The 25,546-nt window shown below is 43.5% G+C and overlaps 1 protein-coding gene across 3 annotated transcripts in view; it reads right to left on the reverse strand.

Annotated features, from left to right (window-relative positions):
- The window catches only part of LOC137374581 (E3 ubiquitin-protein ligase DZIP3-like), a 200,254-nt gene that overhangs the window by 43,032 nt on the left and 131,676 nt on the right, over window positions 1–25,546 (reverse strand). For all 3 annotated transcript variants that reach the window (XM_068040905.1, XM_068040904.1, XM_068040903.1), the window contains exons 17-18: window positions 18,433–18,501; window positions 16,328–16,424 (exon numbers count right to left, since the gene is read on the reverse strand). In XM_068040905.1, the coding sequence (XP_067897006.1) occupies window positions 16,328–16,424; window positions 18,433–18,501 (166 nt within the window). The remainder of the gene's footprint in view (window positions 1–16,327; window positions 16,425–18,432; window positions 18,502–25,546) is intronic.

The following is a 25,546-nucleotide window of genomic DNA, read 5'->3' on the forward strand; positions in this document are numbered from 1 at the left end:
TAAATGTAATGATCTATTACGGTTTCAACTGTGGAATTAGTATTTGTACACAGGTTAAGTTGGTCTTTATTGTAAGATTAAAAACTATATGGCCCCGGCATTTATGGGGCTATGGGGAGGTGAGGAGGGAACGAGGTTGCTGGTGGGAGTAGTTTTGCAGTTGGGAATCCTGCAGGTAGGGTTTCCCCTCAGGTGATGTTGGAATTTTTGGAATCTGTTGCCCAGCTGTAGCCAGCCAGAATGAGGGGCAGGCGAGCTGGCTATTGAGAGGATAGGCCTGCGGCATGAGGTTGCAACCAAGGAGGACATTGATGTGGCAGCTTGGTGAGATTGTGGATCAGAGGTTGGGGGATGGTGGGGGCGGGGGGGAGCGGAAATCATAGGTGGGGGGCGCTGGAGAGATCAGGTGGAGTTAAGGGCAGAGAAGATTGGGGGGCCCATGGAGAAGATCACAGGCTGGGGAAGCCATTGGATCACAGTGGGAGGTGGAGGGGAGGGAGAGAGGGGGTCTGATTGCTGGGGAGGTTAACAAGGTAGCTTGGTGGGCCGGGGCAGCATCCCTGTCCTCTTGGCCCACAAGCAGTACCAGAAAGGCACTTACCTATTCCATCTAGCGGTCATCACCTCCTTTCAGCGACCGAGCTTCCTGAGGCCTGGGAAACCTGCCAGGCTTGAAATGCGTTTGTTTTGGGTTTGAAACTTAAAAAAAATTTACTTCTCAAACTTGAACCTAATCCACCTGTTCTTTGCGGATTAAAATGACCTATGTGTCTGCTGCCACGTTTTCAATTTGTAAATCAGCTCACGTTCTGAATGTGCCTCAACAGCAATTACTCACTTTTCTCATTAAACTGAACCTTAAGGTATTGCGGTCAATTCACCAATTGTGGCATTAGTAAATGGCATTAATAAATTGTAATGTTCCACAAGTATTCATGATTAAAGACATGAATCTGATTTAAAAACGAAATGGATAACAACTTATATTTGTATAGTACCTTTAACACAACAAAACTTCCCAGAATGTTTCACAGGAGCATTATAAAACAAAATATGATACTGAGCTAAAGCCTGGCTTGGTATAAGATTAAAACCTGACTCAGGCCCGACCTGACAACAGCCAACCCGAACCCGACCCAGGCCCGAGTCCTTTAATTTTTTTAAATGCCCGACCCGAAAATAACAAACATAATATATTAAATATAGATAAAAATGAAAACAATATGAAACAAAATAGTACAGTCCAGCCTGACCAGACTCCGAATGCTGGATGCAGAATACAGATCTGACCTGAACCGAACCCGACAAGTGCAGTTGGGTTTGGTCGGGGTCGAGTCGGGTAGCCAGGCTTTACACCACGAGATATTGGGCGAGATTTTAAATCGCGGGTTGGAACCCTGACATTGCAATGACTTCTGGGTCCCTACCCTGTGCCAGTGCAGAAATGCACACTCATCACAATTTTTAATCAGCAAGACTTTAATTGGCCTGGAGTGGAGTTTGCCACCCAATTAGCGGCAGCAGACTTAGGAAGGAGTCAAAACTAAGGCAGCAGTGGGCCTGATTTAAAGAGCGGGTAGCAGCCATGACTAGTGGGCTCGGAAGGCCCATGTACCGAGGCAGCTGCTGAGCTCCCCCCCACCACTGTTTTTCTGACAACTTGCTGGAGGCGGTGACTGCACACAGGAGCATTGTCTTCCCTGCCAGTGACAACAGAAGACTCACCAAGAGAGCATGACTGAAGGTGGCACACGAGATCAGCAGCAGAGGAATGGTGAGGAGGAACTGGGTGCAGTGCCGTAAATGCTTCAATGACCTTCTTAGGCCTGGCAAGGTGAGTGCCAAAAGGGCGCAGCTGGTATGCTTCCCGGTCAGCAGTCACCACAGTGTAAAAGAGAGGGGCATCCTGGGGAGGCACAGAGTTCTCCTCACCATGAGAGAGGAGTTGCGCAGCCACAGGGACGCTGGGGAAAGAGAAGCAGGAGTCTGTAGCAGATAGCGTGAAAAGATTTCAACATCTTCATGTTCAAGGGATGCGTGGCAATGTTCCCTGTGCCACGAGTTGTTAATGCATAAGCTGTCATCTTTTTGCTTTAAGCAGCAGAAGCATCTATTGACTGTCCAGATCTCCCATCAACATCTTGTTATGACTCTCACAGGGCAAGCGGTAGAGTAACAGGAGTCCATGCTCAGAGAACAAGCTCCTGAGGAGTCAGAGAAGGAAGAGACCTCGGAGCCTGCACTGTCACATCTTACAAGCGTACCCTCCACCAGAGCAGACGCTCGCACCTTGATGGGTCCTTGTGCGTCATTGGAGAGGTGGAACAGGGTGAGGAGAACTCTTTGCGACCCCCGGATGCCCCTTATGATCCTGTCTTTTTTTTTCCGGGAAGAATGCGGTGTGCCTTTAAGGCTGGAAAAAGAGCCATACTGCTTTAAGGCAGTAAGCTCTAAAGACTGATTCAAAGGTTGCATTCTCGTTACCTTGGATACAGCCACCTGGACTGAGCATCGAGAGATACATTTGTTACAATTTAATTTTGAACTGGCTTATAGTGGAAAACAGTCAGTTCTAACAGGAGAAACAGAGAGACAGCTGTGTGTTAGTACCTGAAAGGAGAAACAGACCATTTAAACTGAAGGAAAAGCGTTTAGTCTGTTTATTTATTATTCTCTCAAAATTCTAAAAAAAAAGTCAAGCCAAAATAGAGATCTCTGATAATTTAAACTGAAGGAAGGGAAGTTAGACGGTGACAATCTTTTATCCCTCAAAATTCTAAAGCCAGATTGATTCTATTGAAAGTGGTTGCAAGTTGTTGATCTACTGTGGTCATCGCTGGAGAAGGAAAGCATCACTTACTGCTGGAATTAGACTATGGACTGTTCAACTGTTGAAGAACCTTTTTCTCCCCATCGGACGGCTGTGAGGACTTCAAGCAACCTTGGACTTTTCACCTCCAGCAGGAACATAAATTTGCAAAGACTCTAATCTTTTCTATTTTAAATGTTGTTTATATCTTAGTAGTGTTTAAAAATTTAGTTTTTTAAATTAAATTGTTAATTTGTTGATTTAAAGGTGCCTGGTTTAGTTAGCCTCATTCGGGGGATAATAAAATGGTACAATTTGGCTGGGTCTTTCTTTAATTTGGAAAGTTTTAAATTTATGTTAGGCGATCTGTGGAGGGACGGGATTGAATTAACAGTGTGTTTCTCCCACCACAATCAGAATCGTATATTTTGATTGGGGGCTTTGACTGGAGCGGTCCTTTGTTATCTATCTCTTTTGGGAGGAGGCACAGCCAACTGTGGCCAATACCCCTTGAAGGATGGAGGACAATTGCACCCCTGCTCAGCATTGTGGAGATTCATTGCTTTAGGAGTCACAGAACAGGCGGCTCTCCCTAGAGAACCAGCACGAGGTGTGTGCCCACGTATCGGAGCTACCAGAGACTCTGCGGAGCCATGGGGTGAGAGTGGAATGCAGGAGTCCATTCATCTCATCTGCTCCAGTGCTTTGAGCTCATAAGCTCCTCCCTTGAGAGAGTGTCCAACCACTTGGAGAGCCATGTGCTGCATCACTCAGAGTGGATGCAGGAACAGCGCACTAACATGTACCAGATGCATGCCAGATTCAGCAGCACTGACCTATCAGTGGCGCAAATGGCAGAGAGAAGCATGGAGTGGATGCCCCAGCGATCAAGGGCGCCGTGAAAGGGCTCAGAAGGTGACAGATAGCGATGAGGGGGACACCCCTCATGGTGCTCCGTCATCATCCTCCTCCTCCATGGCCCACCACGGATGAAACATCTGTGCAGTCATATCCTGTGACAGAGGCTGCCCCCACAGTGTTGCTGGCGCAGCAGCTTTGGAGGTGCCCCGTCGGCATCTCCACGATGAGGACGACTGCCACAGACAGGAGGAGTATCTTGTAGGAATGGCATTATCAGCGGCCACGTCAGTACTGTCACTTTTTGGGTCACTTGGGTGTTTAGAATATAAATAAGGCGATGTTGCTGGCAACATAACCACTAGATGCCACAGTACTAGCACATGCGCAAATGTGGACTCTTCCACTGAAACGTCACTGTCTGCAAAGTTCGGGCAGCTTCCAGAATTAAAAATGGCACTGCTCAATTTATCACAGAAAATAACTTCAACTCGAAAATCCCCTGAAAGGCTGCTATTGGCGCCTCCATCCCACCCCCAACAGTCCCCCACTGCTCCTGCCACTGCTTCATTTGTATCATTTCTTGGAACTGTTCTGATTTTTTTTGACAACACAAGAACTCTGGTATGATACTGCTCCTCGCTCCACCACGACCCCACCCCCCCCACACTCCACTCTCCGACTGCTCACTGCCCGCTCCTCATTTTCAACGCCCCCGCCATTCTGCTCTCCAGCCACTTGCTCCCCATATCCCCCCACTCCCTGCTCTCTGGTTGCTTGCTCCCCCCCCTACACCGCTCTCCGGACGCTCACTCCTCGCTTCCCCCTCTCCATCCCACTCGCTCCCCGCTTCCCTCCAGCAGCTCCGGGCCACACCACTTCCCTCTTTTCGGCCACTCGCTCCCATATTTGATAGTTCCTCACTGTGCCACCTGAAGAAGCAAGGTGGGCCGTGAGGGACAATGGGCCGACGTAGGAGCAAGCGGTCGAGAGGACAGAAGTGGCACGGCCTAGAGCTAGCTGCTGGAGAGCGGGGTGGTGGTGGTGGTTGGGAGCGGACCGGGGGGAGAAGGGGAAGCGAGCAGAGGGGAGCGAGCGGGGAAGCGAAGAGCAGGGAGCGAGCGGCTGGAGAGTGGAGTGGCTGTGGGGTGGGAGGTGGGAGGCAGAAGCAGCGAACAATCGGCCTGGGAGAGGGGTAGAAAATATTGAGGCCTGGAGCAAGAGGCTGTGGGGGAGAGCGGCCAGTGGGGCGGGAGAGAGTAGCTGAGTAGGGGGAAGCGGGTACCTGATGACGTTTTCCCGCGCATGCACCAACAAGTGGGAAGCTGTGCAAGCACACACCTTAGTGCAAGTTAAGACATGGACAGCAGAGTCTTAGATGACTTCAAGTTTACAGCGGTTAGAATGTGGGAGACCAGCCAGGAGTGCTTTGGAACAGTCAAGTCCAGAGGTAACAAGGGCACAATCAATGATTTCAAAAGGAAATTGGATGGGAACATGGGGGAAATAAACTTGCAGGGCTACGGGGACAGAGTAGGGGAATGGGACTGACTGGATTGCTCCAAACAGAATCGGCATGGAATCGATGGGCCGAATGGCCTCCTTCTGTGCCCTAATGACTCTACGATTCTATGAATGAAGGTTTCAGCAGCAGATGAGTTGAGACGGGCAGAGTCGGGCGATGTTACAGAGGTGGGAATAGGCAGTCTTAGTGACGACACAAATATGAGGTTAGAAACTCATCTCGGAGTCAAAAATGCAAACAGATTGCTTTAGTCTCAGACTGTTGCCAGGGAGAGGGATGGAGTCGGTAACTAGGATACAGGGTTTGGAGCAGGGACCGAAAACATTGGCTTCAATGTTTTTGTTATTATTTTTTATTATTGACTTCGCAATATTTAATTGGAGGAAATTTCTGCTCATTCAATACGGAACGGTGAATAAGCAATCTGATAATTTAGCAACATTGGAGGAGTTGAGAGAGATGGTGGTGAGCCAGAGCTGGGTGTCATCAACGTACATGTGAAAACTAATACTGTGCTTTCAGATGATGACACTGAGGGCAGCAGTTAAATGAGAAATAGGAGGAGCCAACGATCAATCCTTGGGGGACACCAGAGGTAACAGTGCAGGAGCAGGTAGAGAAGCCACTGCAAGTGATACTCTGGCTACAATTAGATAGATAAGAATGGAACCAGGTGAGAGCAGTCCCACCCAGTTCAACAACAGTGGAGAGGCATTGGAGAAGGATGATGTTGTCAACTGTGTCAAAGGCTGCAGACAGGTGAAGGACAAGGAGGGATAGTTTACCTTTGTCACAGTCACATAGGATGTCATTTGTGAATTTGATTAGAACTGTTTCAGTACTACGGCAGAAGAGGAAACCTGATTGGAGGGATTCAAACATGGAGTTCCAGGAAAGATGGCATGGATTTGGGAGTGACAACAAGTTTGCAGAGCAAAGCGAGGTTGGAGATGGGGCGATAGTTTGCAAGAACTGTGGGGTCAAGGATTGGTTTGAGGAGAGAGAGAGAACCCCTGAAGAGAGAACCGTTAACAATATTGGCTATATGTGGTAAACCTAGATCAATAGCAGAATTATAATCTGAAAATCAAATTTAAAAAAGGAATATTTGTATGATTCAGACTGTTAAAGTAAGAGTTTATGATATTCCATAATGTGGAATAATATTGGGAAGTTATTCCTCTCATCCCAAAAAATGATTCTTGCATACCACTCAGAACTAATAAGTCAACTCCTTTCTAACCAGCATTCCATTTTGAGGCACAAGTGAAGAATAATCCAAACCATAGATCCTATCTAAGCACAGTAATCACACAAGGTATGGGTTAACCTCTTTTACAAAGGCAAAATGCATATATTTCACACACTAGCATGACCAGCTTTTTGGCATTCTATTTGGCTGCTGGAGCACCACAGCCAAGTCACAAATTACATATGAACATACGAATTAGGAGCAGGAGAAGGCCACTCAGCCCCTCAAGCTTGCTCTGCCATTCAACAAGATCATGGCTGATCTGACTGTAACCTCAACTCCACATTCCCGCCTACCCCTGATAATCTTTCACCCCCTTGCTTATCAAGAGTCTATCTACCTCTGCTTTAAAAATATTCAAAGATTCTGTTTCCACCACCTTTTGAGGAAGAGAGTTCCAAAGACTCACAACCCTCAGAGAAAAGATTTCTCCTCATCTCTGTCTTAAATGAGCGACCCTTATTTTTAAACAGTGAGCCCTAGTTCTAGATTCTCACACAAGAGGGAGCATCCTTTCCACATCCACCCCATCAAGACCCCTCAGGATCTTCTAGAATCATAGAAGGTTTAAGGCACAGAAAGAGGCCACTTGGTCCATCATGTGTGTGCCGGCCCGAAAAACGATCCACCTATTCTAATTCCCCTTCCAGCATTTGGTCCGTAGCCCTGCCGCTTACTTGAGGTGCAGCTCCAGACTTCTTTTGAATGAGTTGATGGTCTCTGCCTCAACTACCCTTTCAGGCAGTGTTCCAGACCATCACCACCCTCTGGGTGAAAAAGCTTTTTCTCATCTCCCCTCTAATTTTTCTACCAATCACTTTAAAACCACACCCCCTCGTCATTGACCTCTCTGCTAAAGTGAATAGACCCTTAACATTCACTCTACCCAGGCCCCTCAAAATTTTGTACATTTCAATCAGATCTCCTCTCAGCCTTCTCTGTTCCAAGGAGAACAACCCCTGCCTATCCAATCTTTCCTCATAGCTGCATTATTCCAGTCCTGACAACATCCTTGTAAATCTCCTCTGTACCCTCTCCAGTGCAATTACATCCTTTCTGTAATGAGGTGACCAAAACTGCACACAGTACTCAAGTTACCTAACCATGAGTTATACAGTTCCAGCATAACCTCCCTGCTCTTGTATTCTATACCTCGGCTAATAAAGGAAAGGATTCCATATGCCTTCTTAACCACCTTATCGACCTGTCCTGCTATCTGCAAGGATCTGTGGACATTCACTCCAACGTCCCTTACTTCCTCTACGCGTCTCAGTATTTTCCCATTAATCGTGTATTCCTATGCCTTGTTTGTTTGACCTCCCAAATGCATCACCTCACGCTTCTCCAAGTTGAATTCCATTTGCCACTTTTCTGCCCATCTGACCAGACCATCAGTATCTTCCTGCAGCCTACAGCTATCCTCCTCGCTATCTACCACACAGCCAATCTTTGTGTCATCCGCAAACTTCTTGATCATGCCTCCTACATTTACATCCAAATCGTGAATATAACCACAAAAAGCAGGGGACCCAGTACTGAGCCCTGTGGAATGCCACTGGAAACAGCCCTCCAGTCGCTAAAACACGAGTCAACAATTACCCTTTGTTTCCTGCCACTGAGCCAATTTTGTATCCACTTTGCTGCATTTCCCTGGATCCCATGGGATTTTATTTTTTTTAACCAGTCTGCCATGTGGGGCCTCATCAAAAGCCTTGCTAAAATCCATGTAGATCACATCAACTGCACTACCCTCATCTAACTTCCTTGTTACTTCTTCAAAAAATTTGATAAGTTGGTCAAACAAGATCTTCCCTTAACAAATCCATGCTGACTATCCTTGATTAACCTGTGCCTTTCTAAGTGACAGTTTATCCTGTCTCACAGAATAGATTCCAATAATTTGCCCACTACTGAGGTTAGAATGACTGGCCTGCAAGTATTCGGTCTATCCTTTGCTCTCTATTTAAACAGAGGTACAACATTAGCAATTCTCCAATCCTCCGGCACCACACCTGTATCCAGTGAGGACTGGAAAATGGTGGTCAGACGCTCTGCTATTTCCTCTCTTGCTTCTTTTAAGCCTAGGATACATTTCATCTGGCCCTGGTGATCTATCAACTTTCAAGGATTCTAATCCCATTAATACTTCCTCTCTCCCTATTTTGATCACATCCAATATTTACACTCCTCCTCCTTAACTACAATATCAGCATTGTCCCCTTCTTTTGTGAAGACAGATGCAAAGTGTTCATTAAGAACCATACCAATACCTTCCACTCCGACACATAGATTACCTTTTTGGTCTTTTAGGGGCCCTACTCTCTCCTTAGTTATCCTCTTACTCTTAATGTAAAGATAAAACATCTTTGGGTTCACCTTGATTTTGCTTGCCAATATTCTTTCATGCCCTCTCTTTGCTTTCCTAATTTCTTTTTTGATTTCACCCCTCCACTTTCTATAGTCCTCTCGGTTTTCTGTAGTATTGAGTTCTCCGTTTTCGGACATAAGCTTTCCTTTTCTATCTTATCTTATCCTATGGGCTCCTTGACATCCATGGGGCTCTAGATTTGGCCGCATCACCCTTTTTCTTTGTGGGAACATGTTTACCCTGTACCCCTTGAATCTCCCCTTTGAATGCCTCCCACTGTTCTGACGTTGATTTATCTTGAAGTAGCTGTTTCCAGTCCACTTTTGCTAAATCACTCCTCAGTTTAGTAAAATTGGCCTTGCCCCAATTGAGAACTCTAACTCCTGTTCTATCTCTGTCCTTTTCCATAATTATGTTAAAACTGAGTGAATTATGACTTATAGGTTTCAATCAAGTTGCCTCTTACTCTTCTGAACTCCAGAGGATACAAGCCTAGCCTGTCCAACCTTTCCTGATACCTGTTCCCGGTATTAGTCTAGTAAACCTTCTCTGCACTGCTTCCAACGCAGTCACATCCTTCCTTAAATAAGGAGACCAATAATGTACACAGTACTCCAGATGTGGTCTCAATAATGCCCTGCATAACTGAAGCACATAGAAACACAGAAAATAGGAGCAGGAGTAGGCCATTTGGCCCTTCGAGCCTGCTCTGCCATTCATTATGATCATGGCTGATCATCCAAATCAGTTCCGAAGAAGGGTCACTGACCCGAAACGTTAACTCTGCTTCTCTTTCCACAGATGCTGCCAGACCTGCTGAGTGGTTCCAGCATTTCTTGTTTTTATTTCAGATTTCCAGCATCCGCAGTATTTTGCTTTTATCCAAATCAGTAGTCTGTTCCGGCTTTCGCCCCGTACCTTTTGATCCATTTAGACCCAAGAGCTATATTTAACTCCTTCTTGAAAACATACAATGTTTTGGCCTCAACTGCTTTCTGTGGTAGCGAATTCCACAGGCTCATCACTCTCTGTGTTAAGAAATTTCTCCTCATTTCAGTCCTGAAAGGTTTACCCCGTATCTTTAGACTATGACCCCTGGTTCTGGACTCCCCCACCATCGGGAACATCCTTCCTGCATCTACCCTGTCAAATCCTGTTAGAATTTTATAGGTTTCTATCTGATCCCCCCCTCACTCTTCTGAACTCCAGCGAATATAATCCTAACCCACTCAATCTCTCTTCATACGTCAGTTCCGCCATCCCAGGAATCAGTCTGGTAAACCTTCGCTGCACTCCCTCTATAGCAAGAACATCCTTCCTCACATAAGGAGACCAAAACTGCACACAATATTCCAGGTGTGGCCTTACCAAGGCCCTGTATACCTGCAGCAAGACATCCCTGCTTCTATACTTGAATCCTCTCGCTATGAAGGCCAACATACCATTTGCCTTTTTTGCATGCTTACCTTCAGCGACTGGTGTACGAGAACACCCAGGTCTTGCTGCATATTCCCCTCTCAGTTTATAGCCATTCAGATAATAATCTGTCTTCCTGTTTTTGCTACCAAAGTGGATAACCTCAATTATCCACATTAAACTGCATCTGCCATGCATTAGTCCACTCACTCAACTTGTCCAAATCACCCTGAAGCCTCTCTACATCCTCCTCACAACTCACCCTCCCACCCAGTTTTGTGTCATCTGCAAATTTGGAGATATTACATTTAGTTCCCTCATCTAAATCATTAATGTATATTGTGAATAGCTGGGGTCCTAGCACCGATCCTTGCAGTACCAGACTAGTCATTCAGAAAAATACACATTTATCCCTACTCTTTGTTTCCTGTCCGCCAACCAATTTTCGATCCATCGCAATACACTATCCCCAATCCCATGCCCTTTAATTTTACATGCTAATCTCTTATGTGGGACTTTGTCGAAAGCCTTCTGAAAGTCCAAATAAACCACATCCACTGGCTCCCCCTCATCAACTCTACTAGTTACATCCTTGAAGAATTCTAGTAGATTTGTCAAGCATGATTTCCCTTTCGTAAATCCATGCTGACTCTGTCCGATTTCACCACTGTTCTCTAAGTGCTCTGTTATAAAATCTTTGATAACGGACTCCAGAATTTTCCCCACTACCGACGTTGGGCTGACTGGTCTATAATTCCCTGCTTTCTCTCTACCTCCCTTTTTAAATAGTGGGGTTACATTAGCTACCCTCCAATCTGTAGGAACTGTTTCAGAGTCTATAGAATCTTGGAAGATGACCACCAATGCATCCACTGTTTCTAGGGCCACTTCCTTAAGTACTCTGGAATGCATACCATCAGGCCCTGGGGATGTATCAGCCTTCAATCCCATCAATGTCCCCAACACCATTTCTCTACTAATACTAATTTCTTTCAGTTCCTCTCTCTCACTAAGCCCTGTGTTCCCCAACATTTCTGGTACGATATTTGGGACAGAACCAAAGTATGCATTTGGTTGGTCAGCCATTTCTTCATTCCCCATAATAAATTGCCCTGTTTCTGACCGTCAGGGACCTACATTTGTCTTCACCAATCTTTTTCTCTTCACATACCTATAGAAACTTTTACAGTTAGTTTTTATGTTCCCCGCAAGCTTGCTCTCGTACTCTATTTTCCCCCTCTTAATCAATCCCTTGGTCCTCCTTTGCTGAATTCTAAACTGCTCCCAATCCTCAGGTCTGTTGTTTTACCTGGCAAATTTATATGCCTTTTCCTTGGATCTAATGCTGTCTCTAATTTCCCTTGTAAGCCATGGTTTGGCTACCTTTCCCATTTTACTTTTGTGCCAGACAGGGATAAACAATTGTTGCAGTTCATCCATGCATTCTTTAAATGTTTGCCATTGCCTATCCACCGTCATCCCTTTAATTAATGTTTCCCAATCCGTCATGGCCAACTCGCGCCTCATATCTTCGTAGTTTCCTTGACTAAGATTCAGGACCCTTGTCTCAGAATCAACTACGACACTCTCCATCTTGATGAAGAATTCTATCACATTATGGTCGCTCGCCCCAAAGGGGTCTCGCACCACTAGATTGTCAATTATTCCTTTCTCATGACACAATACCCAGTCTAGGATGGCCTGTTCTCTAGTTGGTTCCACTAACATTTTTTGCCCCTTAGTGTTTCTCAGCTCTACCCATACAGATTCCACATCGTCAGAGCTAATAACTTTCCTCACTATTGCGTTAATTTCCTCTTTAACCAGCAATGCAACTCCACTGCCTTTTGCTTTTTGTCTGTCCTTCCTAAATACTGAATATCCCTGGATGTTCATTTCCCATCCCTGGTCACCTTGCAGCCATGTCTCTGTAATCCCGACTATATCATACCCGTTTACATCTATTTGCGCAATTAATTCATCCACTTTATTGTGAATGCTCCGCGCGTTAAGGCACAAAGCCTTAAGGCTTGTCTTTTTAACATTACTTGTCCTCTTCCCAATATTTTTCACTGTGGCCCTGTTTGATTCTGGCCCTTGATTTCTCTGCCTATTACTTTTCTTATTCCCCTTACTGTCTTTTGTTCTTGTCTTTAATCCCCCCTCCTCTGACTTCTTGCAAAGGTTCCCATCCCCCTGCCATTTTAGTTTAAACTCTCCCCAACCACTCTAGCAAATACTCCCCCTGGGACATCAGTCCCAGTCCTGCCCAGGTGTAACCCGTCCAGTTTGTACTGGTCCCACCTCCCCCAAAACCGGTCCCAATGCCCCAGGAATCCAAAACCCTACTCCTCACACCATCTCTTCAGCCACGTATTCATCCAATATATCCTGCTATTTCTACTCTGACTAGCACGCGGCACTGTTAGTAATCCTGAGATCACTACCTTTGAGGTCCTACTTTTCAACTTACTTCCTAGCTCCCTATATTCTGCTTTTAGGACCACATCCTTTTTTTAAAAATCTATGTCATTTGTACCAATGTGTACCACGACCACTGGCTGTTCACCCTCCCCCTTCAGAATGTCCTGTAACCGCTCTGAGACATCCTTGACCATAGCACCAAGGAGGCAACATACCATCCTGGAGTCTCTTTTGCAGCATCAGAAACGCCTATCTATTCCCCTTACAATTCAATCCCATATAACTATTGCATTCCCATACTTTTTACTCCTCCCCTGTGCAGCAGAGCCAACTGTGGTGCAACGATTTGGGCTGTTGCTGCTTGCCCCTGACAGGCCATTCCCCCCAACAGTATCCAAAGCAGTATACCTGTTTTGCAGGGGAATAGCCACAGGAGATTCCTGCGCTGCCTGCCTAGTCCTCTTGCTCTGCCTGGTGGTCACCCATTCCCCTCCTGCCTGTGGGGTCTGAGCCTGCGGTGTGACCACCTCTCTATACATTCTATCCATGATACTCTCCACCTCGTGGATGCTCCACAGTGTCCCCAGCTGCCGCTCCAGCTCCAAAACACGGGGTCCAGGAGCTGCAGCTGGACACACTTCCTGCACACATGCTGGTCCCGGGCACTGGAAATGTTCCCGGCTTCCGACATAAAGCACCAGGAGCATACCATGGCTTTGAGCTCTCCTGCCATGAGTTAACCCTTTAAATTAAATTAAACCTTCTGGAAGACCTTAATGTCCAATAATATCAGTTACTCTAGGGCCCTTCTTCCCTGGTCCTCGTTACTACAGAACATCCTAAATAAAACCTACTTACTATATTTGAAAGAAACTTTAAACTTTTCTTACCTGAGCACAACCTCCCTACTTTTGTATTCAATTCCCCTTGCAGTAAACTATAACATTCTATTAGCTTTCCTAATTACTTGCTGTACCTGCATACTAACCTTTTGCGATTCATGCACCAGGACACCCAGATCCCTCTGCATCTCAGAGCTCTGCAAGTGCTCACCGCTTAGATAATATGCTTCTTTTTTATTCTTCCTGCCAAAATGGGCAATTTCACATTTTCCCACATTATACGCCATTTGCCAGATCTTTGCCCACTCACTTAACCAATCTATACCCCTTTTTAGCTTTATGTCCTCTTCACAACTTACTTTCCGACCTATCTTTGTGTCATCAGCATATTTAGTAACTATACCTTCCTTCCATCACAAGTCCCTTCATCCAAGTCATTTATGTAAATTGTCAAAAGTTGAGGCCCCAGCACTGATCCCTGTGGCACACCACTCGTTACCTCTTGCCAACCAGAAAATGACCCATTTATGCCTGCTCTCTGTTTTCTGTTAGCTAGCCAATCTTTTACCCATGCCAATATGTTACCCCTACACCATGAGCTTCTTCTGCCTTCTGGAAATCTACAGTCCATCCACAGCACATGTTACTTCTTCAAAGAATTCCAATAAAATGGTTAGACATGATTTCCCTTTCACAAAATCATGTTAGTGCTGCCTGATTACCTTGAATTTTTCTAAGTGCCCTTCTATAACGTCTTTAATAAAAGCTTCTAATAGATTCACTGTGAGAGATATTAAGCTAACTGGTCTGTAGTTTCCTGCTTTCTGTCTCCCTCCCTTTTTGAATAAAGGAGTTACATTTGCTATTTTCCAATCTAATGCAACCTTCCCTGAATCTAGGGAATTTTGGAAAATTAAAAGCAACCCTTCAACTATCTCATGATCCCACCAGTTGGAGTTATACCTAGCACAAAGGAAGATGGTTGTGGCTGTTGGAGGTCAATCATCTCAGTCATAGGACATTGCTGCAGGAGTTCCTAGGCTAGTGTCCTAGGACCAACCACCTTCAGCTGCTTCATCAATGACCTTCCTTCCATCACAAGATTAGATGTAGAGATGTTCGCTGATGATTGCACAATGTTCGGCACCATTGACGACTCCTCAGATAATGAAGCAGCCTGTGTCCAGATGCAGCAAGTCCTGGACAACATCCAGGCTTGGGCTGATAAGTGGCAAGTAACATTCACGCCAGTGCCAGGCAATACCATCTTAAACAAGAGATGATCTAATCATCTCCCCTTGATGTTCAATGGAATTACCATTGCTGAATCCCCCACTATCAACATCCTGAGGTTACTACTGACCAGAAACTGAACTGGACGAGCCCCATAATTACCGTGGTCAGAGGCTGGAAATTCTGCGGCGAGTAACTCACCTCCTGAGTCCGCAATGCCTGTCCACCATCGACAAGGCACAAGTCAGGAACCTGATGGAATACTCTCCACTTGCCCGAATGGGTGCAGCACCAACAACACTCAAGAAGCTCGACAACATCCAGGACAAAGCAGCCCGCTTGACTGTCACCCCATCCACCACCTTCAACATTCATTCCCTCCACCACCAATGCACAGTGGCAGCAGTGTGTACCATCTACAAGATGCACTGCAGCAACTCACCAAGACTCCATCGACAGCACCTTCCAAACCTGTGACCTCTACCACCTAGAAGGACAAGGGCGGCAGATGCACGGGAACACCACCACCTGCAAGTTCCCTTCCAAGCCACACACCATCCTGACTTGGAACTATATCACCGTTCCTTCAATGTCACTGGGTCAAACTCCTGGACTTACTTCCTAACAGCACTCTGGGTGTACCTACACCCCAAGGACTGCAGCAGTTCAAGAAGGCAGCTCAGCATAATCTTCTCAAGGATAATTAGGAATGGGCAATAAATGCTGACCTAGCTAGTGACACCCACATCCCATAAACGAATAAAAAATAACTAGCCACTTCTTTTAAGACCCTTCAACACGCAGACCTTTCAGCAGTAAATTACATTGGTTAAAGTTTGACTAGGAATGAGAATTTTGACTTATAATTTTCTTCTCAGTCCTTAGGAATGCTGAATCCAAGAGTTACATTTCCACGACCACTGTGGTAACCTCAGAACAGATCAGGGATCACACTGAGAGATCTCTTAATCTGTATGGATCAGTCCCATCCAACATGATGCTTTACCGAGTGAACATGGGAAGAAATCACAGGGCACTACTTCTGTGAATATGAAGGCACAGCACTGTGGGTCATGACAGCACTGTTGGTGTACCTACCCCACATGTACTGCAGTGGTTCAAGAAAGCAACTCACCACCACCTTCTCAAGGGCAATTTGGGGTGGGCAATATATGCTGGTCTAACCAGCAATGCCGACAGTCCATGAACGAATAAAAAAAACCTTTCCGTACTAAAACAAACTGAAATTTTTTCTTGACTTTTTTGGAATAATGCAAAGCAGTTAAGTTTTGTTGCATGCAACAGAATGCAGAAGAAAAACTGCCCATAAACATAACTTATTGATAGAATAGCTAATGTATTGTTCATAATGCTCAACAAATTTACAAACAAACTACCACATCAACTGCCACATATTTCTAGATTAAATTTCAAGAAATTGAAACAAAATTTGGGCTTCAAGTCATAATACTACATCATCTGATCTTCTGTTACATACTTGACAAGTTGAAATGCAGACTGATGTAGCATTAAAAATTAACATCTAAGTATCAGTAAGTACCCATCAACCAATCTCTGTAAGCCTGTCCAGATTTCTCACCTCCTGACTAATTGCTTTCCTTGTATTCTCTGTTTCAGTTTGTTGTGCAATTGCAAGCTCTTCCTCCAGCTGTAGCTTTTCATGGCGCCATTGTTCTCTGCGAAAATGTCAAGAGGACTTAAAATATTGCGTACTGCAAAGCGATAAGTGGATTATTGTACCAAACTGAATGTCAGCAGCTCAAATACTGCACTTGTCAAAAGCAGATGCCACAAGGGACATGGCAGGTTAAATGGATCTATTGGACTGCAGTGTAACAGTTTCCCTATCTTGTTATTTATTCAGAGGTTCTTTGTACAGTCCAAAGATCAATCTAGTATTAAGTTATATTGAAGTTTCATCCATAAGAGTAGTTTAATTTACAAACAATCAGACAGCTAGGAAGCCGCATGAACACCACTGTAAAATATTACTGCAAAGTGGCATATTTTAAATCATCCTTGATAAGTACTTTTTAAGAAGTAAAATGATTGAACTATGTTTTAATAGCACACAGTCTTTTTATTTCTACCAATTGTGTGGCAACACACAATCACCGTCATTGATATCTTAGGAAAATAGATAGCAGAGGGTCAGGCTTTTAAGGAGAGCTTAAAAGATATGAATTTTGTATAAACATAATCTGTCATTAGTTAGAAATACAAGGGTAAATTGATTAGATGACAGGAAAATTGGGAGCATCATGAATCAAATTCTGCACCGGATTCTCTGATTTGCACCCCTGGCAAACAAGGCTCTGTGCTGGGGCATTGTTGTAAAAACATAAACTGAATATAGTGAACATAGACATATAGTCATATATGTTCTGCTAATACCAAAGGTCAGAAAATCTGGCCCATTTCCCGAAAGTGATGATACATCTGAGGGATAACAGCTTAAAAATTTCACATTTCCCATCTGCCATGTTGGATCTCCTTCTTTCTAGTCTTTTCTAATAATGTCACCTAGAGGAAGGAACCACCTGTTTCAGGAAATTCAATTCATTTTAACAGGGTCTGTGACTTTAGATCAGTCTGACAGCCTATACAAAGTTGCCTGGTTCTGGCAAAACAAGCTACTGGCTGGATATACTGCATATTTAGGCAGTGGCATGTGCATTTTTAATTATAATTGTGTGGAGATTGGGGAAACACTTTGAACAAATAGTTTCCCTTTTTAGGATTTACATTATAGTTTATTGACACATATTTATATTTGAGCTCGCCTCCTATCAGATGTACGTTATGCAATCTATAGCTCAACTTCAGATGAATAATGATGCATTCCACTGTTACTTCAGGACAATATCATCTATTTATATAGCGCCTTTGACGTAGTAAAATATTGCAAGGCGCTTCAGCAGCAGTGCTATCAAACAAAATTGGCACTTAGCCACATAAGGAGGTAATGAAGGGTTCTGATGAAGGGTCACTGACCAGAAACGTTAACTCTGTTTCTCTCTCCACAGATGCTGCCAGACCTGCTGAGTATTTCCAGCATTTCTTGCTTTTATTTCACATCAGGAAGTATTGGGGCACAAACCAAAAGCTTGGTCAAAGAAGTGGGTTTTAATGAGTGTCTTAGAGAAGGAAAGTGGGGTAGAGGGCTTTAGGGAGGGAATTCCAGAGTTTCGGACCTTGGCAGCTGAAGGCACGGCTGCCAATGGTGAATAGGTTATACAAGTCTTTTACACTAGTGACAATTGGTAATACCTAGTATTGTCAATGAAATGTTCCGTTTATTCTTTTAGGACTGTTAGTCTAGAGCAGGGATGGGACAACTTGTGACTTGTGAGCTGCATACAGCTCAGCTATGGAGAAAATGCAGCTCTCTAAATTTTTTGTTTAGTTGCCCTGCCTAAGTGCACAGATTCAAAGTGAGGAATGGAGAATAACAAATGACACTATCAATCACCACAGAACAGGCAGTCTATTTCCACTCTCAATCTAACTTATGTTCTTTCTTCTCTGGTTCTTGAACTTTGAAACTTCAACCAGCTGCGTCTAGAGCATAGATTTACTCCAGATCACTGCATTAATTCAGACACATCTACTTTCATTGCAGGAGAATTATCAACAATGTTCAAAAATTAAATGCTTTAAAAGGTTATAAACTACAGTACTTACTGTTCACTTTGCAATTCCTTTTTTAGTTTCACAATTTCCTCATTCTGGTCATCTACTGATTTTTTGCTTCTTTTAAAAAAAGAAAAATAAAGTACATAAGAAGTCCCCATGAAAATCCCTTGAGAATTCTGAAGTATCCATCTAAATATATTTAACACTGTTGTGCCTAGGGCACATTTGGCATACCACAATTTTCAAATACTTATATACCCATAGGGTAAAAATTAGTGACTGACTGAAATAAATAATTCTTCCAAGGAGAGTTGACTGGGCAAAATGGGCACACCTGAATTTCTAATGATCACAGATGGAGGCCATTTTGCCTGGCTTGCCTTTGCTGAAACTAATTCCAATATGCCAGGAACTCAATTTCGCAAGTTGCACCGTTCAGCTATTGAACCACTCGTGTTTTTTTTCTTTCGCTTTTAGCAACTTCTGCTCAATTATTTTAAACAGCTGAGTCATATCTCAAAAACTTTATTCCACTTTTTTTAAACAGACAGGCAGCGTACTTTTTAAAAAAGAGTATGTGTGAGTAAAAGACAGACTACTGATTACACATGTTTGCAGCTTTTGTTTTGTGATCTCTAAATTTCAGAAGGAAGACTTGCATTTTATACAGCACTTTTCACAACTACCGGACATTTCAAAGTGCTTTACAGCTAATGAAGTACTTTTGATGTGTAGTCACTGTTGTAATGTAGGAAACGCAGCAGCCAATTTGCACACAACAAACTCCCACAAACAGCAGTGATAAGGACAAGATAATCTTTTTTTGTGATGCTGATTGAGGGATAAATATTGGCCAGGACACCAGGGATACCTCCCCTGAAGTTCTTTGAAATAGTGTTATGGGATCATTTACATCCACCTGAGAAGACATGTGGGGCCTCAGTTTAACATCTCCTCCACATGATGGCATCTCCGACAGTGCAGCACTCCCTCAGTACTGCACTGGAGTAGGACTTAAACCCAGAATCTTGTGATTCAGAGGCGAGAATGCTACCAACTGAGCCACAGCTGACACGTGAGGTGCATTAAGCTGAAAGATGGAGTGATTTTCATCACAATTTAAGTTAATTTTTCAAAAAAAGTAAATTTTGAAATGGCCTCTAATTATCACCTCTATCATGTTGTCAGTTAGAACAGCTTTAGCCTCTGATTGTTACCTGGGTTATGTTAAGATCATAAGATCATAAGAAATAGGAGGAATAGGCCGTTCGGCCCCTCGGGCCTGCTCCACTGTTCAATAAGATCATGGCTGATCTGATTGTGACCTTAATTCCTACTTCCTGCCTGCCCCCCATAACCCTCGATTCCCTTGTAGATCAAAAATTTGTCTAACGCAGCCTTGAATATATTCAATGACCCAGCCTCCACTGCTCTCTGGGAAGAGAATTCCAAACATTAACGGTTAATAGTTAGAAACTGCAAACATTCTAATAACAACTGTCTGAAACAGAGCCTTTGGCTGGAACCATGAATTGCTGGGATTAAATTCTCGCTGGGCTAGACTCCCATCCAAGATCTAACAGAACTGACTTTACATGTATCCTGTTATGCTTTTTCTTCCTGTGTTCCAAGGAAGTAGGACAGGTATTCCTCCCTCAAATCTTTTCTCTGTTCAGGGTTTCATCCAATAGGCTTGTCAACCAAACTCATTCCGAAGAGTATACTTGAGGCAGATAGTCTTCTATTTCTCTGAAGCAACACAATGAATTAGTTATTTCCCCCGGTTACTATGGAACACAGTAAGGATAGTTGGCTTATCAATACCCTTTTTGTCTCAGCTACTGAAAGGAGGGTTTTAAATCTGTTTCAAATTACTTAATTTTCATCACAGGATTTAAACATCCCTCATTTTGAAATTCTTTCTGTGGAAAAATTGTCAAACCCCTGCCCCGTCTGCATGACAATCAAATTTTTGCTCCAATATACTAGTTTCCTTGCTTTCTGACTTAGCTTAATCGACTAATGAACACTTTACAATCCTCCTTACACCACTTTACTAGAGAAAGTATCTATGCAGTTTTATGCATACCAATCACAAATAAAACATCTATATTCCGCAGATACTGGATCAAAACAAGGTTGACCATTTTCTGAGAGTAAAGCTGGGATTTAACCCCATATATAGTGTGATGGAAAGATTAAAAAATTGTACTATGATACATTGATAAAATTGTTTCATTTTTGTCACAGTCTAGTTTCCCATTTGGTACTGGAAATCTTTTTAATTTCCCAGTATGCATTATTTTAAAGTCCTTTTTTAAAAGTCTGGTTCTACACATTATTTTTAAAAGATTCCTGTTGCTTGCTAGTTTTTACACTTGCTGGTTTTTTTTTGGAAGTCTGGCTCCAATTGTCTATTCTTGAAATTTAGTCTATTTTTGAGGTCCTGTTTCATAATACGAATTAGTGGATAATTCAAGTTCTTTAGAGGAAAAGACATTTTGAATTGCTAGTAGGCAAATATTTTTTCAGTATATTAGTATCTTAAAATCTTATGTTTGTATGCATTTGGCCTACAAGGTCATACTTCCTCTGGACACGACTTAGATGGAGAGACAGAGAATAATGTATCTAAAGTTTGCTGCGAGCTAAGTGGGAATATCAGCTGTGAGGAAGACACAAAGAGGCTACAATGCGATATAGACAGATTAAGTGAATGGGCAACAAGGTGGCAGATGGAGTATAATATGGGGAAGTGTGAGGTGAACTTTGGTTGCAAGAAGAGAAAGACAAAATTTTTTTTAAAAGGCGTGAAACTTGTAAATGTTGATGTTCAGAGAGACTTGGGTGTACTCGTAAAAGGAACACAAAAAGTTAGCATGCAGATACAGCAAGCAATTAGGAAAGCAAATGGCATGTTGGTCTTTATTGTAGGGGATTGGAGTACAGGAATAAAAAAGTCTTGCTACAATTGTACGGAGATTTTGTGAGACCACACCTGGAATATTGTGTGCAATTCTGGTCCCTATATTTCAGGAAGAATATAATTATATTGGAGGTAACACAGCAAAGATTCACTAGATAGGTTCAAGGGATGAGAGGGTTGTCCTATGATGTGAGGCTGAGTAAATTGTGTCTATATTTTCTGGAATTTAGAAGAATGAGAGGTGATCTCATAGAAACATTCAACATTCTGAAGGGGCTTGACAGGGTAGATACTGAGATGTCGTTTCCACTGGCTGGGGAATTTAGAACAAGGGGACTGAGTTTCAGGATAAGGGGCCGATCGTTTAGGACTGAGATGAGGAGAAATTTCTTCAAAGGGTTGTGAATATTTGGAATTCTCTATTGCAGAGGGTTGTGGATGCTCCATCATTGAATATATGTAAGGCTGAAAAGACAGATTTTTGGTCATCAAGAGATATGGAGAGCAGGCGGCAATGTGGAGTTTAAGCCCAAGATCAGTCATGACATTACTGAATGGTGGAGCAGGCTCCATGGACCATACGGTCTACTCCTGCTTCTATTTCTTATGTTATATTATTATTGTCACACTTTAGGGTCAAAATTTACAGTATCAATTTATATGTCGACATTTAAAATAGAAATGGATTATGTAAACTATCAATACTAATGGGTAGATTTTCTTGTAAAAATAAAAGTGAGGCTAATAGCATTCACTGTTTCTTTATGTGCAAATCAAACAGTAACTTCCGGTGACCACGCATACACACTTAGACGCAGAAATCCGGAAGTTGTTGTCAGAGGTGCCATGCTCCTTCAAAAGCTTCCCAAAAACAGCATCGTGTCGTTTGTTTCCCTGATCAAATGTACTGAGCGGCGTGAATTCACTGTACTTACCTTGTAGATACCAAATAAATTCGCCAAAATATGTTCGGGCTTGTCTACTAATCTAATCTATGGATTACAAAACTTTAAAGAAAAAAAATGCACCAAACATTTCAGTGCATAAAACACCTACCCCGGCCTAGAAAACTTTTCATTTTACAATTTTTTTTGTTGGTATTTTCCCATTAAGTCTAGGACTAGCATCACTTATGCCAGATCTGGCAGTGACTTCGTTTCATAAGCTTAAAGGTTTCCTTTTTTTTGTATACGTTTTTTGTTTTGCGATGTTTTAAATTTTTTTTTAGCTTTTTCCAATGTTTAGAATTTTTTTTCTTCAGTAAATGCAAGCTTCATGGTCCAGTATCAGTAACCTTTTAACAGTATGACAAGTCTTAATTACTGACAAACAACCTCTCTGGCACTGAAAATTAACTTTTTACAAGGGTGCAGTCTTATTCCTTCAGCTCTTAATTATTGTTGCAGATTTTTAAAAAAAGATTTAATTTTTTAACCTTTTTCTTTCTATCTCTTATCTATCTCTCTCCTAAACTAATCTTTCTTCCCCTCTCTTTACTTCAATTTATGTACCTGATTTGACTTGAATTAAATTTTTTCACTGACACTTCCTGGTTCAGACTGAGTTGATTGTTAATGGTTCTTCAATCTGATTGGATAAGGAGATACGCAGTTGTTTGCCTAGTTCACACAAGTCTCAGATGCCCTGCAGAGGGTGCTGCACTTTTTGGATGGTTGATTAACAGGAAATGTGCTGTGCAAATGCCCATAGAAAGTCTATGGTAAGTACAATTCTAATGAACAGCACACAGAAAAGTCAGGCCAAATATAAAGTTCAAGTATTATTTCAAATCAGGAATGCATGATTTTTAAAATGGGGACTGAATTGTATCTCTGCACCTTGGTCCAATTATCTCTGTCCTCTAACCTTACCTCATTTGAAGACCAGATTTAGTTTTGACTCCCCATGTGAAACAGTAAGGAGGATTGACTAATGCATATGGACAGTCAGAAGATATAAAGAAAGAAATACGTTGCATTCATATAGTACTTTTTATACCCTCAGCATGTCACAAATCGCTTCACAACCAATGTAGTCAATGTTGGGAAATGAGCTGCTTCATATGAAAGCAGATCTGTTGTAGCACTTCTTATGGCAAGTGAGATAATATGGTTTGTGGAAGGGGTTATTGGTTTTTAATTATTTTGAGAGCGATCTGAAACTAGTTAAGGTAGTTGAGTAAGTGAGGATTATGGGCATAGTGAATAGTTGGCATGGAAAGTACTGAAGATCTGTTGGGGAGAGGTATAATTGTTACTTGGGAGAGGTGAAGAGATGGAAAGGTAACGAATAGTTGAGGGGTGAACACATTTCACTCAAACCAAGCTGTGACATCACCAAGAATCCAAGTTCAAAATGCATCTTATTATTGTTTCAAACATCACATTTTGGAGCTGGGATCGGGAGGGGTGACACAAAACACATTAAGTTCACCCAGTGTGCAGGGATTTCTTCTTTGTAAGGTGCAGAATGGCGAATGCAAATTCACTTTTAATTAAATAACAAGGTATAGATTAAGGACAGGCCATTCAATTTGTCAACCCTATCATGCAGGCCCCCCCCCACCCAAGAATGAGGCATATTAATTTTGCCACATGGACATTAAATTTCAAATTGCTGCTGGGAAGAAGAGAAGGCCTGATATAAGGGGTTGTCAAGTCCCTGGCTGGAAGGACATTTTTGCATATTAACAGACACTGCTTGAGACAAAGGAACATTCCCTGACCCATCCAATACACAAAGCCAGAAGTGGTTATATCAGTCACGTGACTACCCTGCTGGCCAACTTGGGCAGTTTTAAATTGTAGAAACAGTGTTTGAACTGACAGAAAGCTCTTGGCTCCTGGAGTGAAAAGAGCTTCTCCTGTCTGCTCCCATCTCTTTCTCACAGAACTCCCAAAACCCACTGAAGACATGTGAACCCCAAGAGAGAAAAGTCTCCTACAGTGAACAAGGTTTAAGAAGAATACTGGGCCCCAACGAAAAGCAAGAACATATCTTCAATCAAGGACTCTGCAGCAAGCTCAAACCACAGAAATAAAAAACCCTCCTCAGAGATTGCCTCAAACTTTTCCACTTTGTTTTTTCTTCTGCACTTTGTTGTCCCTATCTGCATGTGTGTATAGCATATGCATGCTAGCGTGGGCACATCGTGTATCTGTAGGCGCTAACTGAATTAGAGTTTAAGTTTTAATAAATTTGAATCTTTCTTCTTTAAACTTAAGAAAGCCGGCTTGTGCTCATTTAGAGTCCAGGTCTGGATTTTACCTTAGGCGGTCGAGAATTCACCACCGGCGTGAAAGTCGGTGGCGAACCCATGTCCGCCTAGCCTGGGGATCTGGCCCGCAGTTTACAAGTCCCCGGGCTTTAATTGTCCCGAGGCGGGACTTCCACCCACATGAGGGAGCAGGTCCCACCTCAGTGAGCTGTCGGCCAATCAGCAGGCCAGCAGCTCTTAGTCCCAGCAGCGCCAGCGGGAGCAATGGCCACTGCTGGGACTGCAGCCCAACTGATACCATGGATCCGAGGAGGGAAGGTAAGTAGGGGCTCACCTCAGCAGGGGGATCGATCCTTCCTTGGTGAGGCTGGAGTGGTCGTTTGGGGGGAGGGGAGGGGCAGCCCTCAAATGAGCACCCTCCACCTGATTGCCATGGCACCACCGACCACCCACAACCCCACCCACCCACACCACCCCCCACCCAGCACCCCTTGATTGGCTTTAGGCGGGCGGGCGGGCCGTTTCCCACCCCTCGCCTGACGCCGTAGTAAACTTGTCCGGAGGCGGAAGTGGGGCGGTTAGGCCTCCCGGAGCCTGCTGCTCAATTTTACGCCGCCCCCACGCCACCATCCGATCTGCTGGGATGGCGTAAAATTCAGCCCTTAGAGTCATATAGCACAGAAACAGGCCCTTCGGCCCAACGCGTCTGCACCGACCATCAAGCACCCATCCAATCTAATCCCATTTTCCCGCACTTGGCCTGTAGCCTTATATGCTATGGCATTTCAAGTGCTTATCTAAATACTTCTTAAATGTTGTGAGGGTTCCTGCCTCTACCAGCTCTTAACACAGTGTGTTCCAGGTTCCAACCACCCTCTGGGTGAAAAGATTTTTCCACAACTCCCCTCTAAACCTCCGGCCCCTTACCTTAAATTTATGCCCCCTGGTTATTGACACCCTGGGTGAAAAGATTTTTCCACAACTCCCCTCTAAACCTCCGGCCCCTTACCTTAAATTTA

Source organism: Heterodontus francisci, chromosome 10, assembly GCF_036365525.1.
Source record: "Heterodontus francisci isolate sHetFra1 chromosome 10, sHetFra1.hap1, whole genome shotgun sequence".
Classification (NCBI taxonomy): Eukaryota; Metazoa; Chordata; class Chondrichthyes; order Heterodontiformes; family Heterodontidae; genus Heterodontus; species Heterodontus francisci.